Source organism: Ixodes scapularis, unplaced genomic scaffold (genome assembly GCF_016920785.2).
Source record: "Ixodes scapularis isolate PalLabHiFi unplaced genomic scaffold, ASM1692078v2 PGA_scaffold1__304_contigs__length_218370807, whole genome shotgun sequence".
Taxonomy (NCBI): Eukaryota; Metazoa; Arthropoda; class Arachnida; order Ixodida; family Ixodidae; genus Ixodes; species Ixodes scapularis.
Window position 1 is genome coordinate 179,703,195 of NW_024609846.1, and position 16,265 is coordinate 179,719,459.

The following is a 16,265-nucleotide window of genomic DNA, read 5'->3' on the forward strand; positions in this document are numbered from 1 at the left end:
GTGGTTTAGTTGGAGATGGTGCAGAGCGCTTTTCTGGGTTTTACGGGACCTCTTTTAGACATTTGGAGATACGTTCAACTTCTTGTGACAATTTTCATAAAAACATTATAAATTTATAAGCTGCCAAAGCAGTTATATGTTCGCAGATAGTACACAAGCTATGCGGAGCGCTATGCGGAGCGCTAGTTCGTCTGCTTCTTGAGCAGGGGTTGCGGTGACGTCAGAACGCCGAGCTTTGATTGGCTCTGATTGAAGGATAGTGGGTAGACTTCAAAGCAAGCTGCCTTGACGTCTACCCACTATCCTTCAATCAAAGCCAATCAGAGCTCGGCGTTCTGACGTCACCGCAACCCCTGCAAAAGGAGCAGACGAACTTGCACTCCGTATAACTTTGAATGTCTGCTGGATAAATTGCGTTGTGTGTTTGTTTACACAGCGGTAAGTTAGTCAGGCCCAGTGTACACGTGGTATCTCCGCTGTAAATGCGAAGTTAAGCGAGTGCAGTACCTCTGCTCGCCTGGGGTCCGGAACGTGCGTCACGCAGTAGCGTCGTACGACCGCACGCTGGTACGGTGCTCATCGAAATGAGCAGAGGTGGGGTTTGAACCCATGATCCTTCGGTTTTGCAGCGCGAGCTTTCGTTCCACGTGCTGCGAGCTGCCGAGCATAAAGTCACTTGGCCACCACTATCACCACCGTCATCATCGTCATCATCATCATCATCAGCACCGTCATCATAATTTATTTTTCTTGTGGACTCGCAAGGCTATTACACCAGGAAATGGACATGCATATAAATATATAAGTATAAAACACCATGAACGCAACACTGACTCAGGACTAAAACACTGTAATCTAATTTGAGGGATTAGGGAGAAAAAGGGTAGAAGCTGTTGCAAATATATATTACTCTTATTTATAGAGATAATGTGGTTAGGTAGTGTAGTCCAGACTTTTATTGCCAATGCTGATGTGTACATTACCACTGGCATGTAGGTTGATATGTAGACCAATGCCCAATGCCCTTTCTGTCAAATGCGCTCAGGTTCTAATGGCAAGAAGCTGTGTCAGCACATTTTGTTGAGATATGCATCCCTGAATAAGAGCGTCACTGCTGACGAATTATGAGGAATGTAGGAATTAAGAAAAAAGTGGGGGTCGTAACGGAAGAGCCAAAGTTAAGAAATACACGTACAAGGAAGTCGGAACGGCAAAAATTAAACATTAAGAAATGAAAAAGGAAAAAGAAACACAAATGACACTGACAGTCGCAAGACCTCCAAGAATGCATCGGCCCGGGACGCGAGATTCAATCTTCCAAATTCGATCTCGGCGACTTTCTTAATCCAGGCACGGCTCCTTCAATCGCTAAACCCGGCAAGCCGCGAGGAGTGAAGGAGAGGGACTGAGAGAGAAAGTGACGGCTCGAAATGGAAAATTGCCCTGGAAGCAATAAAACTGACTCTGGCACCTTTCATGTTGTCCGATTCTCCGCGGCCGCGGTTATTTACACGGTCCTCTGGGTCCCCTGCTTTGCGTCCGTCAAAAGAAGAGGGCGAGGGGGTGAAGACGAGAGGAAGCGAGAAGGAAGCGTATTCGGAATCTAGAGTGCGCTAGCTCGATATATTGGTCCAGAGATCCAAAGGGTTTTCAGGCTTAATTGCCGTGCAGGTATCAGAGGAAGTCCGTCCAAGGCTAAGATAAAGAGAGAGCAGAATGCTTCCAAGCCGGGACCAACTTTAAGCGGCGCATTTAATAGCTCATGATGGTTATATTCTGTTCGAAGCTGTACACCTGCAACCAGAGAAATAAATTCGTGCGCGATGCCGTTGCATCAGCCTTACACAATCCTTGACATATAAAGTCAGAGAAACACAGAAGACAGGCGTTGTCTGTTTCTCCAGATTTGTTCCGACTGCCTTGCGCTGTTTTTCTATTGTATAAATCAAACACCCCGCCATCCACTAATTTACCTATAATTTCCCTTTCTCGAGTGTGTTAAACATAGATACATTTGAGAGAAACTTTACTACACACATATGTGTATATATACTCTACTCGTGTTCCATAATTTGCCAAATATCACATTTCTGAAGAAGTTTTTTTTTAAACCTTTTCACATATATTTTTACCCAAACAATTGAATATACCAAGGGTGTCGGAAAGATGTGTTCAAATTGAGAAATTTTCGCAGTCCGGAAGACGGCCAAGAATGCCGAATTAATCTTCTAAGCGATTCCATTGTTTCATTCATATTCAGTTTGTCAAAATAAAAGTGTTGCTTCGTCTCAGCGACACGTGGGCAGAATAGTCGTGCCACACCCTGACGTCTCTTTGGACGAACAGTTTTGTAAAAAAAGAGGGAGCGCGCTGGCGAGCTGGCGAATAGTTGACTTAACCTGAGAGCTTCTGGTTTTTGATGATAATCAATTAATGCAAAGGTGAAGCGAGCTGGACAAGAACTGATCCGCACAGTTGGTAGAGCGCGCCAGTGGAAATGGAGAGGTCCCTGGTTCGATACCAGGACCAGGCGCATTCTTTCGGTCGCGCACCAGCTGTGCTAGGAGATTTGTATTTCTTCTTTGTTCCGCTTGTTCCCCTTCTCCAAGGATTATTATCGTTTTTCTTTTTTCCTTTAGGTTTGGTATGACGGACTCTGAACTAGGGACTCAAACCGGAAAATATAACGTTTCGGTTACGGTTACGGTTACCATGTCCTGTTGATATCGGTTTCGTTTCGGTTTTTTACGGTTTGGTTACCAATTACACGTTTTTAAAAACCGTTTTTTTTTTGCTCATTTTTTATACTTTCTTTTACTTGTTTGCTAAAGAACCGTTTTATAATGAACGGTTTAAAGTAGTCTCAGGTATACAGCAACGGGACATTCACAATAACAAGAACTCAGAAACGTCTTATAACTTTTAATTGGTCAAAAGTTGAACACGTTTCTTGCTCCAACACTTGTTTACTACATATATTTGCATTATATAGTTTGATACCCAATCATACATGTTACCCCCGCTACTCGGGGATCATCTCATCCTTTATAATACAAATTAAAAAAATGCTACTTTATTGTTCGGCAGCGTTTGTAAACAACCCTCAGAAGGTCCCCGTTGGATGCTGAAAGAACCATTCGCAGCTTCTCGTCACTATAGTTCGTTGCAAACTAAGATATACAGAAGAGGCTTCGCCCACACTGAAGAAAGGAGCAGAACCATAACCACCCTCTAGTAAACTACTGCTGAGTGGAATAAAGTAATAAAATGGAGAGCTGGGCTAGTTGGGGAAAATCAAACAATATAAATGTAATAGCGCGAAACAGGAAAGACTAAGGAGAGGAACGATGAAACCAGAAAGCTGTAAAAATATGTCCCGTGTTGTCATTCCCTATTCTTTGTTGTTGTGCGCTGTTATACCTACGTCATGTTTGATATTTACAAGCAAATGCATGTGGTCATAGACGCGCACGTTTCTCGCTGTTCGATTTTGTGACGCTAGAAAAATTGTGCATTTATATAGTAGCGCCTTTTTTCTACGGAGTTTGGAGGCGGAACTTCAACATAAATGTTGCAACTAGAAATGTCACGAACGGTTAATATATTTTTTTTTATTTGCGGATATATTTCCGCATAGGGGGCAGAGATAAAGGCGTAATGCCTCACAGAGCCTCTACCCCCTACAGTTCAGCATAATATATAAAAAATAAAATGTATGCGATACAGCATAAAATAAAACAAAACAAAAACAAACAGAAAGTACCAAGAAACTTGAACAACATATGGCGCAATGACGATGAATAGTTTTAACTAGCGGCAGCGAATAATATTACACGCATATAATGAAACTAATACTAATAACAACAGCACATGTCGTAAAAACAAAATTCACTTTCATATGTTCAGCTATGCAATAAAAAGTTCAGATAGTACCATTCAAAAAGCTACAGTAGTGTGACACCTCAAATAAACTGTCAGGAAACTAAAAAAAAGAACTAATATCGAACAATTTAATAAGAAAACAAAGTATACTGAAACAACCACAACAACTGAACAATATATATACATACAGTATATATTCATGCACATATATATACACATACATGCATACACATACACACATGCATATACATGCACCGTAAACAAAGAGACATCGACATTGAAATGTACTCGCTTGTGTAAAATTTGATTAAAAAATTATAAAAAAACAGCAAAAGGCTTTTAACATTTACTAATGACCAAAACAAGATTAGGATTTGAAGTGCGTATCATGAGTATAAGAAGCCTCAAGCTGATGAAAAAGCAATACCACTTCCCACCAGAAATCTTCTGCATTCATTTTTGAATTTATAAGAAGGTTTGTTAAAGTCTATGTTTATATCTTTTTTTTTTTTTGCCGGCCATAGTATAGTTTGCCGGCCATAGTTAGTCCTTATAGTAGGCATCTTTCACTTTGGGTCTAAGAAGGGCGTACACACTCAAACTGTCTGGAGGCGTAATGTACAATTTGTTCCTATAAATCAATTGCAAAAGTTTGAAGTAGTATATCTGGTCTGCTTTGATCATATTATATATTATGAAGAGTGGTTGTGAACATAAATTTGTTTTATCCCCTTCAAAATTTTCGCACATGCGTAATATTGTTTTTCTGCAAGATGACTAGCTATTTATAGTTCGAAGCTGTAGTTGTTCCCCAAGTTAAGATTCCATAGCTGATTTTAGAGTAAACTAGTATACACTCCGTGCGACGCGACTGGCGCGCCGCCGCGCGGCCGGTACCCAATGTAGGCAGTGAGAACCCCAGAGAAAACGAAACCGAAACCACGCCGAGTACGTTGGTACGCATTGAAGTTGGAGCGGTGCGGTTGCGCTGGGTTCACAGCAGGAGAAGTGTTGCCTGTGCTGCGTCATTAAGTGCTTCAATAATTATGCGTCGTATCTCGTGAGGACCAAGTTTCACAGGTTTTCACCTCGCCGATGTTTTGTGGGACAGCGACAACGATGGAGCCGTGCCCCACGACGTGAGAAATTTGGTCTCCCGATCATGTCTGCCACTGTGTCGGCACGGCTGACAGATTGTACACTTCCGCTTTGCGCTCTCCGTTTGTTTTCGTACCAGTAACGCCTACATGTGTCAGCGCCCATGGGACGAACTGAAATGCCATCCCACACTCGCGGGTATGCAGTGCCAATTTCGTTGGAGGAATGCCCTCCAAAGAAGTTTCGTCCCCATCGTATACGTGTCGATATTTCCGGACAAGTATGGCACGCAATCTGTACTTTATCAAGAAAGATTCGAACGATAAAAAAAGTGACAAATATAAATCTAAAGAAAACAACAATGAAACTCGGGATCACTGGAGAATCGACGTTTGAGTATGGAAGTTTATGTGGTATGCTTTCTTTCCTGATCAGCCTCCTTTTGGATGTGGAAACGCTGACACCCCGAGTTCTGTAGACAACAATTTCTTTTTCTCGGCTTTAGAGCCACCTATCACAAAGATGTTCGAACTGGAAGTACCGTCCACTGGTCCCTTTCTTCCTCTAAAGTGCGCAGCTCCCACGATGAGTGGTATTATCTGACAGCCTTTGACGGTCAAAGCCAGTTCCCATTTAGTTACGCCGCCCAAATTAAATTTCCACCTGGTTTCGCTATGCCAACTCTTTTTGTTAAAATAAGTGTTGTGCCAAGTTGAAGTCATGTCAAAGTACCTGTGCGCCGAAAATCAGCACCTCGCACTAGTTACACAACAGCTGACCGAAAAAACCCTTGGTGACCAAACCGTGTGTTGGCCGACAACTTTGTTTTCTCGGCTTTGGAACCACCTTCGTAAAGTTGTTTAAATTGGAAGTACAGTCCACTAGTCCGTTCCTATTTCTAAAATCTCTACCTCCCCCGACCAGTGGTATTCTCTTGACAACCTTTTCATGGTCAAAACGGGTTCCCATTGAGTTACGCCGCCCAAACCAAATTTTCACCTGGTTTTCTAATGCCACCTTTTTTTGTATAATAAGTGTTGTGTTATGTTACTGTCAAGTCCAAGCACCTGTGTGCCCAAATCTCCACTTTGCACAGCCCGTTATAACACAACATGTTGGGTCCAATATTGGACACATAACTTTCACACTTGCTGTCTTAATGAAACTTGGCACACTTCGTGCACAAACTTAGTGAACATCTCACTAGCCTCCAATATCATCGTTCCAGCAGTCCTACGTTCACAGCGACGAGCGAAATAAATTTCCCACTCAGAGCAATTATGATGGCGGCCGTCTTGCTTTTCGGAAAATTGCTCCAACTCCTTTTTCGGCCGCAACTGGAGAAATTACCCCTAATAACGACTCAAACTCAATATATAAGAAGTGAAGAACAGCTAAATGCCCTTCTACCTCAGCACTCATGCAACGTCACCCACAACGTATCGACTGAAAAAGCAAAAGTTTCGTCCCTGCGCGCTTGCGCCGCCACAGCTTGGCATGCGAAAAGGCGCCGGAGGCTGCTGAACGCGCCTCACTGTCGAACGCCAGCTCCTCCGCTGGCGGCGCTGCGCGCGTTTTTCAAAGCGCCCCCTGTAGTTCCCGCACGGAGTGTATAATGTTTGTTTTAGCCAGATAGGTAGTAGGTTTTGTATTTTATATATGCTACCACTAACGCGCAATAACTCTGCTTTCAGTTTGTTGACATGAGTATTCCATGAGAGGTCCTCTGTGAGCCATACGCCCAGAAATTTTCGTTCCAGCGCTTGTTCCAGCAAGCTAACTTCAAATAATATGTTGATACAGCTGCAGTCTCGCCTATTGGCCGGCTTAAAAATAATATACTTGGCTTTTCTAGTATTTAAGCTTAAACGATTGATTCGTAACCATGTTGATAGTTTTAATAGGTAAGTATTAGCTGACAGTTCTAAGCATTTTCTTGTCACTCCCGTAAAAAAAAACATTGATATCATCGGCGTACATTATTAGCTCAGGGGACTCTGGAATTTTTGCTATATTGTTGATGTACAAAAGAAATAGCTGAGGGCCTAAAATAGAGCCCTGAGGTACACCATGCTGTATCTTTTATTTTACGAGATGACTGATTATTTATAGATACATATTGGTAATGGTCACTAAGATACGTTTTAATCAACCTTAACCCCACTCCTCGTACGCCATAGTTTTCTAGCTTTTCAATAAAATATTGTGTTGTACAGTATTAAATGCTTTTCTTAAATCTAAGAATAAACTAAGCGTGAACAGTGTGTTTTCAACATTTTCAACAATTTTATCTTTTATGTCAACTAGCGCTAGTTCCGCAGACTTTTTTACTGAAATTTATATTGAGCCGGCGTTATTATTTGATGTTTCTGAAGAAAGGATGTTAGCCTATCATTTATAACTCGATCGAAAATTTTTGAGAATGCTGGGAGAACAGAGATTGGTCTGTAATTATTAATTATATTATCTCCGCCTCCCTTGCACACGGGAGTAACTTTGGCTATTTTTATTTCACCTGGAAAGTCTCCAGACTGGAGCATTTTATTATCTATATGTGACAAAACAGGACTAATTATGTTCGTTGTGTGCTTAATCGGTAAAGCCTCGATTTCATCATCTCCAGCAGCGACATCATTTTCTAAACTTCTAATAATTTTATCAATTTCAAATGGTGTTGTTCGAGTAAGCATGATTGATCCTAGCTGATATCTTTCAAATGTGCACTCACTCGCAATTTTATCATTTCCCACGTACAATCCAATACTAATAAATTCTGATTCGTTACATTTGCGAGTTCTTTTCCAGCGACAGATTATTTATTACGACTTCCTTCACACTGCAACGCTGCTTTCTCCTGGTTAAGTTGTTTATCGTGTCCCATACTTTTTATGGTCATTGTGTACACGCTGAAATCGAGTTTGAACGTAATCAGATTTCGCCTTCTTCAAGTTTCTGTTCAATTCGTTTCGAAATTTTTTAAACTCGCCAATAAGCGAGAATCACGACATTTAATGAATGCAAGGTACTTACTGTTCTTTTCTTTTATTCTTTTATGAAGGTTTCTAGTTACCCAAGGCTTTCTTAACTTTTTTTGTTTGTTTTTTTTCTCCCGTAGAGGAAAGGTTGCGTCATAACATCGTTTATATTTAATCAAAAAGTTTCTATAGGCGCGCGTGGGGTTGCACTCATCGTACACGTCATCCCAATTTTGTTGCTCTATTATGTAGCCAAAACGTCACAGTATTTTGTCGTTTAATTGAAAGGTTCCAGAATTTTTTTATCTCACGGTTTCATTCCTTGATTGAAGAAGATTCAAAGCAAAAGATAGGAAAATAGTCACTGATATCATATGAAGTTACGCCAGCTGTAGTATGACAACTTTCTGTGATGCAGACATCGAGGGACGTTGCCGTGTCTGCAGGTTGGCAGTGTTATAGATTGCTACATGCGTACTGGTGGATGATATCTCGAAATTTTCTCGCATAATTAGGGTCGTCTGAAATTGTATTTATGTTTACATCGCCAAGAAATGTAATTGACGCAGATATTTATTAAAAAAACATAGTGCTTTTCAAGAAATTCCACGAATTCAAGCATGTTGTCCGAAGGCGTCTGTACAAGGCAGCAACTACAACGTCTGGTGTTTTGACAAACAAACTTTCTATATTTTCCTCCTTTTTGGTAAGATCATCAATAAGCTGATATTGTAAATTATCTTTAATTTACACTACAATTCCTCCGTCCATTTTATTCTCTTTGGTCAGGCTTTTGCAGTTATAACCCTGAAGGTATGGCGGCACGTCCTCTTTTGCTAGCCAGGTTTCCATGAGTACGATAGTTATAAATTCGACACTCGGCGAATGTGAAAGTACTTCAAGATTGTCTACCTTATGTTTAATGCTTCTCATGTTCAAATGCATCGTGGAAAATTGTTTCCACTATTTTTATATTTTTTACTGAATGCCTGGCAATCATCCTACTTACAATCAGGTCGTTTTTCTTCCATCGTAGCGTTTTGTGTACTCAAAGGCCAAAAGTATTTTGTTTAATTTGTTATTTTGTCAAAATCAGATAGGCTAGCGATTCTGATAATGTTTGCTTCCTCGTCCTTCCGTGCGAGGATCTTTCCACCCAGGGGTGGATCCAGAACTCCGTCTTGAGGTGGGCGGAAAGTTTGTAAGGATGCTATTCCCCATTCTTTCGTGTGCACCGGGGGATCCACCCATGTCAAATTGCCATCCGAGAAGGGGGAAGGGCGGTCGCCCCCGTCGCCCCCCCCCCCCCCCCCCTCTCGGATCTGCCCCTGTTCCCACCTGAGGACCACACAAACTTCCACCCAACCGCTTTCTTTTTGGCGATTGCAGCACCCAGCCCAGTATATCCTTGTTTGCGCTGGTCAAATGTTCATTCACGTACACGGAACTGCTGGGACTACCGTAGCCAAGGTCCTTAGTTGTCAGCCTTTTCTTTTTGCTCTTTTAGGGGATTTTATATCTCGTTTCGTACGTTGTACGAAGCGCACAATGATGTTCTTTTCTGCTGGTCGGAAGGTAGGAATGCGGTGGCACACGTAAGTTTCGGAGTCTAATATCGGCTCGTTGAGAAGATTTCCCATCCTTTTAAAAACATCATACGCGTCACCTGCTTCGGACACACCTTTTATTTCTAGATTGTTACTCCTCTGGTACTGCTCGAGCTGCTCAACGTTTTCGTTAAGCCTGCGATTTTCGGTGGCTAGCTCTTCGTTCCTTTTCGACAGTTTCTGAGCCTCTTTTCAAAGTTCTTTCATTTCGTTTACCCGTCACATATGTCACTGCAGCTCTTTACGCTGTCTTTTAAGGTCCTAAGATCTGCTTTTAGCTCGCGATTCGGTTAATATCGGTTACCGGTAAATAATTTACGGTTACGGTTACGGTTATACGGTCACGGTTACGATTACAGTTACAGAAAGCAAGTTACATTCCGGTTACGGTTACAGAAAAAAATTCGTTTCTAAACGGTTTTCGGTTTCGATTACGATTACGGACTGAGTCCGTGCTCTATACAGCCTAACTTCGCTATTTAGTAGCGCGGAAAAGAGTTTAGTTGAATCATAGTTGTAACAACTGTCATAGCATATTCAGACAACAGGAAACACATATGCAATTAGAATATAGCAGGTAAGGCGAATAATAAAAAAAAAATTATTTGCTAGTTCTTACAGAACTGACTCCTTAAGTGATGGCGTCACAACATGGCGCTGTGCTTCAAACAAACAGTTCCTAGGGCCGTTTTTATGGACGAATGCACAGGGGCTTGACGAGAGGGAAGAAATTGTCCAATAAAAAAATAAATAAACTTTTTTGTAAGCATTGCGCCGCCTCAATAGTTATTCATAAAGACTTTTTCTATTGTCTCAGTGCCATATGGCGATGATAAAAACTTGTAATAAGGTTTCAATACCAGTTTTGCCTCGCTATCAGACGGCACGATGGTTTCGCGGGTACAGTGGTCCTTTCTGATGAAGCAAGCGATTTCTTTGAATTAGGTAGGTGACGAGCGAAAAGACTAATTCTCGGGGTAAACTTTCTGTGGCATTTTGGGAGTGAAGAGTGCCCGTGTACAGCTTTGATGCGCGAAGTGCGCGAGCGCGCGGACGCCTTTAAGAGGGGTGTTGGTCGCAATATCTGAGACGGGTGAAAACACTGTGAAGCTTTATCACGTAAGTAATGATGGATTGAATGCGACGACGACGTGAAGTGTATGAACGTCTAAATGCAGGTCAACACGCGTGTCAAGAAATTATGACTGCATAGAAGTTTAAACTTGTATTGAGCGCGTTGGTAATAAATTCAAAAATATACGAAGGAGTCAGACGAAGAGGACGGACAGGACAAACATCTTTCGACTTTCAACACTCAATGTGTTGAAAGTCGGAAGATGTTTGTCCTGTCCGTCCTCTTCGTCTGACTCGTATTTTTTTGAGCATAGAAGCTTTATTGCGCTATTCTGTGAGAAAACAAACTGTCCGTAACAGATATAAGCTTACCTAATGTTCTGCTGCCTAATTCGTTTTTTCTATTTTGGGTTTTGCTAAAAACAAAATAATCAATATATTTTTTTTGCTTTGATGATTACAAGCAGACAAGAAACACATTGCGAGCCTGCAAACGAAATTTAGGTTCTCGAACCGATCATGATCGGGTCAAAATAATGGACCTTTTCCGCGTACCGACGGCACGAGGCGGTGGCTGCACGAACTAAAAATCGAGGACGTAACCTACCTGCGCTACCAATCGATAATGGGAGCTACGCTACCAGTTTCTTCGCTCTCTGAGCTGCAGCGCGCGCCCAACGCGACTTTAGGAGGGCATCCGTGGCGTCTACCGAAACGTCGTGTTTTTATTTCCGTCCACTTTTTTTTTTTGTGTAACACAATTATATGCATGCTGCAATTCCATGTTCTATTCGCTGATCCACAGCCTCCTTCCGAATTTCCTTGATTTTTCGTGCCTACTTCCGCCGCTTGGCATCGGGCGCTCTCGCGTGCGCAGAACGCTTCTCGGAAAATGTCCACTGCTCCTGCATTACGATGCACGTCAACTGGCAAAAAAAAAAAAAAAAAAAAAAAATAAGCTGACGCTGCGTTGATTTTGTGTACTAAACAGATGTTTTTATCGTCGTATTTTCTACAAATCTGTATAGGTGTGATACTTTTCGTCTGTCCCTATCACATGCAAATACAATTCGTCTTTACATACCTGATGCGTTTTCTTAAACCTGCCATGTCTGCGATAAAATCAAGATCACAATAGTATCATTATGCAAACAATTCGAACTGTAGCACACGACACGCTTCAGTCATTCCGCAAACGTTTGCCGTCTGCAACATGCAGGCATCTGGAGACGTCTCGAGGACCGGAAGTTGCCGTTGCAAATATTTCAGTAGCAGCCGATTCTTGGCAAGCTTCTGTCGTGTTAAGTATGAGACCGAAGCTTCATATATCTGTTATTTGGAGACGTTTAACTCCAACGTACAAATTTTGAACGATCGTTGTTTCGGGGCGAAATCCAGTCCCATATGTATTCGTTTATAGCAACGCCCCTAGCAACGGTTTGTTTGGAGCAGTGACGTTACATTTACGGGGTCAATTAGATAGCTGATTCTCATTTCTCATTCTTACACTGACTACCACCGCGGTTGGCAAAGTTATCCGTACAAATAATTTCTTTACTTCAAGTAATCCATTAAAAATGATATTTTTAGTTGTTGGAGTGGTAAATAATACACTGTTTTTTTTCGAAATTATAGTAGTCATCGGTTGCTACGATTCATCTCGCCTGGCTTGTCCACTGCTCAATGTCAGGAAGTATAAAGTAGATTGACTCAATGTTGCTGAGCTGATTGCCCTCCCAGATTGGGGACAACTCTGTCGTATGCCAGCCAAACCGTCATCTTGCCTCCAACTCGTATTTACCCGTTTATGAGTCGTTTATGCAGTTATTGAGCATTACCTTAAAAAACATGACGCGAGAACTTTATGACCATGTAACGTCACTTGTGCCGTCACCTATGCCTTTGTTTTCGGCACTGCATCTAAAGAAAATGCGAAAACATTGTAAAGCTGACCGTATTTGCGACGCGTCGTTGCATTACCGAGTAGAGTAAGCGTCTACTTGAAATAATTTATACAGACCACAGCGAGTGCTTCATAACTCGTCATTTTCACGGGCACAAGCCGATCCACTGGTACCTGATCCACTGATAAGGGTCAAAACGGTGGCCGCGGTCGAAAAGGCAGCACTTGTCCTCCCAAAGGAAGTCGCCACTCTAGCAAGGAGCAGCCAGCAAGCAACATTGATGCACACTATACTCCGTTTCAAACTTAGCGTGCAACGCAGTCAAAGCTGGCGCGCCGGTTTACACAGCCGACCGCGCCTACGTTCGCTCCACAGAATAGTGCGGCCCCTGCAAAAAAAACAAAAAGTCGACAAACGTACATCTTTGGAGCGAGTAACTGATAATGGCGTTTTGATTTCGACGAAAGATAGATTTTTTTTCAATAAAAAGGAAAAAATAATGTAAGCTACTTTAATTTTTCCGTTTTCGTCCGTGCGGCAGCCGCTTCGGGTTTTGGGTTGTGCGGCTGCCAGCGTCTTCCCCTGCCTCGCCGGTTTTGAGAAGATGGCGTCTAACGCAGCAAGCTCAAGTACCTCGCCTGCTCGGATATTTTCGAAGATTCGTTGTCCGAAGATCTCGAAAGAGTGCAAGCAGGTAATCGCCAACGTGTACGCGAGTACAAGAACGCGATTCCCGGAGATGTCGGTTCGTGAAATCCTGGAAAGGGTCAGTAATGACACCGGAGTGTGCGCCCGTACTGTCGCGAAGTACAAGGCGCAGTGTCTATCTGGCAAGGTGGCGTCCCCGAAGCGAAGACCTCGCGACGTAAAAGTTTCGAGCACGCGAACCGTGAAGCATGACGAGTTCACACTCAACGCCATTCGCCTGAAGGTGCATCGGAAGTACTCTGAGAGGGATATTCCTACCCTTGACAGCATACTGCAGGCTGTGAACGAAGACGACGAGCTGCCCGACCTGTCGAAGACGACTTTGTGGAGGTTGCTCAAAGACATCGGCTTCGCTTTTGAGAAGAGGAAGCGGAGCCTTGCCCTTATCGAGCGCAGCGACATCATTGCCTGGCGTCGGAGGTATCTGCGAGCCATCAAAGAATTCCGAAGACAGGGCAGGTACGGATCGTGCTATACGAATTTACTCATGTGAAACATGTGCGCCGTCTTCGCGTCGCACATACTGAAAACGATTTATTTTTCGCGGGCTCAATATTTCGCGATTTAGGTGAGAGCTGAAATTTTGGAATAATTCGCGGGTTCTAATTTTTGCGACCCGGTGGGATCTCAATGTAGATTTCAATATATACTGGAATTGTTAGCGGGACCTATTTTTCGCGAATTGCAGGCGATCTGCGAAATTCAGGTCCACGCGAAAATAAAATCGTTTACAGTTTTCCACTTCGACCATAATTTCAGAATTGTCAAATGTCGTCCTTGAGCTATTTGGAACAACTTGCTCACCTCACGGATCGCCCTAATTGAGATACGTAGATTTCAAGAAAAGTCCACCGCATAACTTCATTTTACTTTTCCATAGTTAACTAAGTAAGCAAAATTAAGCCTGACCCAGTAAATGATCTACGTCGTGTTACGTTATTGTGATATTGGAATTAACACAGAATTTGAAATAACAATATAAGGTGTTTTCGTGCAGGTCTATCATCTACCTTGATGAAACCTGGGTGAACGCCGGACACACCAAGCAATTCGTCTGGCAAGACAAGACTGTGAAGTCCTCACAGGACGCGTTCCTGAAGGGCTTGACGACAGGCCTGGCAGCGCCGTCTGGTAAAGGAGGCCGTTTGATTCTTGTCCATGCTGGGAGCAGCGAAACAGGCTTCGTTGAAGGTGCTGCCGACTTCTTCAGGGCCAAGAAAGGCAACAATGCGGACTACCACTCGGAGATGGATGGCACCTACTTCGAAGGGTGGTTTTCAAGCCAGCTCCTGCCCAAGATCCCACCCCGAAGCATCATAGTGATGGACAATGCTCCATACCACAGTGTTGCTCTTGAAAAAGCACCCACGTCGTCGACTCGGAAAGCCGACATCCAGGCATGGCTCACAAAGAAAGGAATTGCATGGTCTGGGGACATGGTGAGGGCTGAACTCCTGGAGCTTTCCAAGAAGGTCAACACACCCGGCACTGTGTACCGGATCGACACCTTGGCAGCTGCCCACAACCACGAAGTCCTACGACTGCCTCCCTACCACTGTGAATTCAACCCCATTGAGCTGGTATGGAGCAAGGTGAAGGGCTACGTGGCGAGCAAAAACAAGCTTTTTACGCTTCAAGAGGTCGAGCGGCTCCTGCCAGAAGCACTGGCATCTGTGACCCAAGAGGACTGGCGAAACTGTTGCACCCACGTTGAGCGTGTTGAAGATGAAGCGTGGGAACGGGACATCATTGTCGACAGTGAAATTGAGCCAGTGGTATTCACTGTTGGAAACACGAGTAGCTCCTCCGATGAATCTAGCCAAGATCTGAGCGGCATCGAGGAACTTGAGTAACGGGCGGACACTCTGTCAGTGTTTTCGTCTATCCAACGGCCCTTGTGAGGGCCACGACAATCTGTGCAAATCGGGCTTCTTTCGATGGCTTCAAACTCCTGTGTCTCTTTCAACAAAAAAAAAAAAAAAAATCACGAGTGCAGAAGGAGTTGAGTGTCATGATTGCATGTGTACAAGGAATCCCCACGTCGGTTGCCGTTTTTCGCTCGCTATCCGTGGCAGGAAGAGTGTCAGTTGAAGCAGATAGCCGAGAAAGTCTGCAATGACGAGCATTTGTATCGTCCATCTACAGTATTTGTTTCGCCCCGTGAAACACATTGTAATCAGCTGCGGACGTGTGCTGCAGTCGTAACAGTAAACCTGTGCCTGCCAATAACGTAAATGAGACACTGAAGGAAATACCCATTTTCTATCCCTAGAATGTCACCCAGAGAAAGACCTGACTCTGTGGTGTTGCGCACCAGTATACCTGTGCTGCATTTGACTTATGTAAAATAGTATATAACTCAAATCCAAACATTTTATTGTCCCAGCAAGAAAATGAAAAAAGGGGGGGTTTCCCGATGTTAGGGGGAAAGGGGGGCATGGAGAATAGAGGGGCCGTTCCGAATTAAGGGGATGCCTTGAGAAAAACAAGGGGGTGTAACCCCCCCCCCCCCCTATCAGTGATTTCCCCACACTCCCTTAGAGGGAGTGTGGGGAAATCACTGATAAAGACACGAGAATCAGATTTGCCGAGAATTCGCAGCAGAAACTTGTGTGAGGAAATATGTTTCCGGTATGTAATGAAGTACCTGACGGAAGAAAGATGTGGACAAAAATTAAAACAGCTATTTCAAAATAAACTGTACAGGCCACAACTATTGTTGATTAACGTCTTGTTATAAACTTTAGGACAAGACTGCTATCTATGCAATTTCTCATTCTAAGCTGCACAAAAAAGCAATATAACTCGGGTGTTGGAGGAAAATAACACTTGCATAGCGGCAGAGGAATGGTAGAAATGCGGCCTTTTGGCGACTAATCAATAGAAAGCAAAAAAAAAAGGAATTGAAATATGCACCTCCGCAATGCGCAGAAAAATACGTCTAAAAAAAAAAAAAAACAAAAAAAAAAAAAAAATGTGCGCGTCATGGGGATTTGAACTACCGCCGCCGAGACGTC

General features: G+C 43.1%; 1 protein-coding gene across 1 annotated transcript in view; it reads left to right on the top strand.

The window, feature by feature from the left end:
* The window catches only part of LOC115329154, a 102,295-nt gene extending 87,194 nt beyond the window's left edge, over nucleotides 1-15,101 (top strand). Inside the window, exons 2-3 of the mRNA XM_042290412.1 lie at nucleotides 13,516-13,707; nucleotides 14,246-15,101. Coding sequence (XP_042146346.1) covers nucleotides 13,516-13,707; nucleotides 14,246-15,101 — 1,048 coding nt within the window. The remainder of the gene's footprint in view (nucleotides 1-13,515; nucleotides 13,708-14,245) is intronic.
* Nucleotides 15,102-16,265: the final 1,164 nt, after the last annotated feature.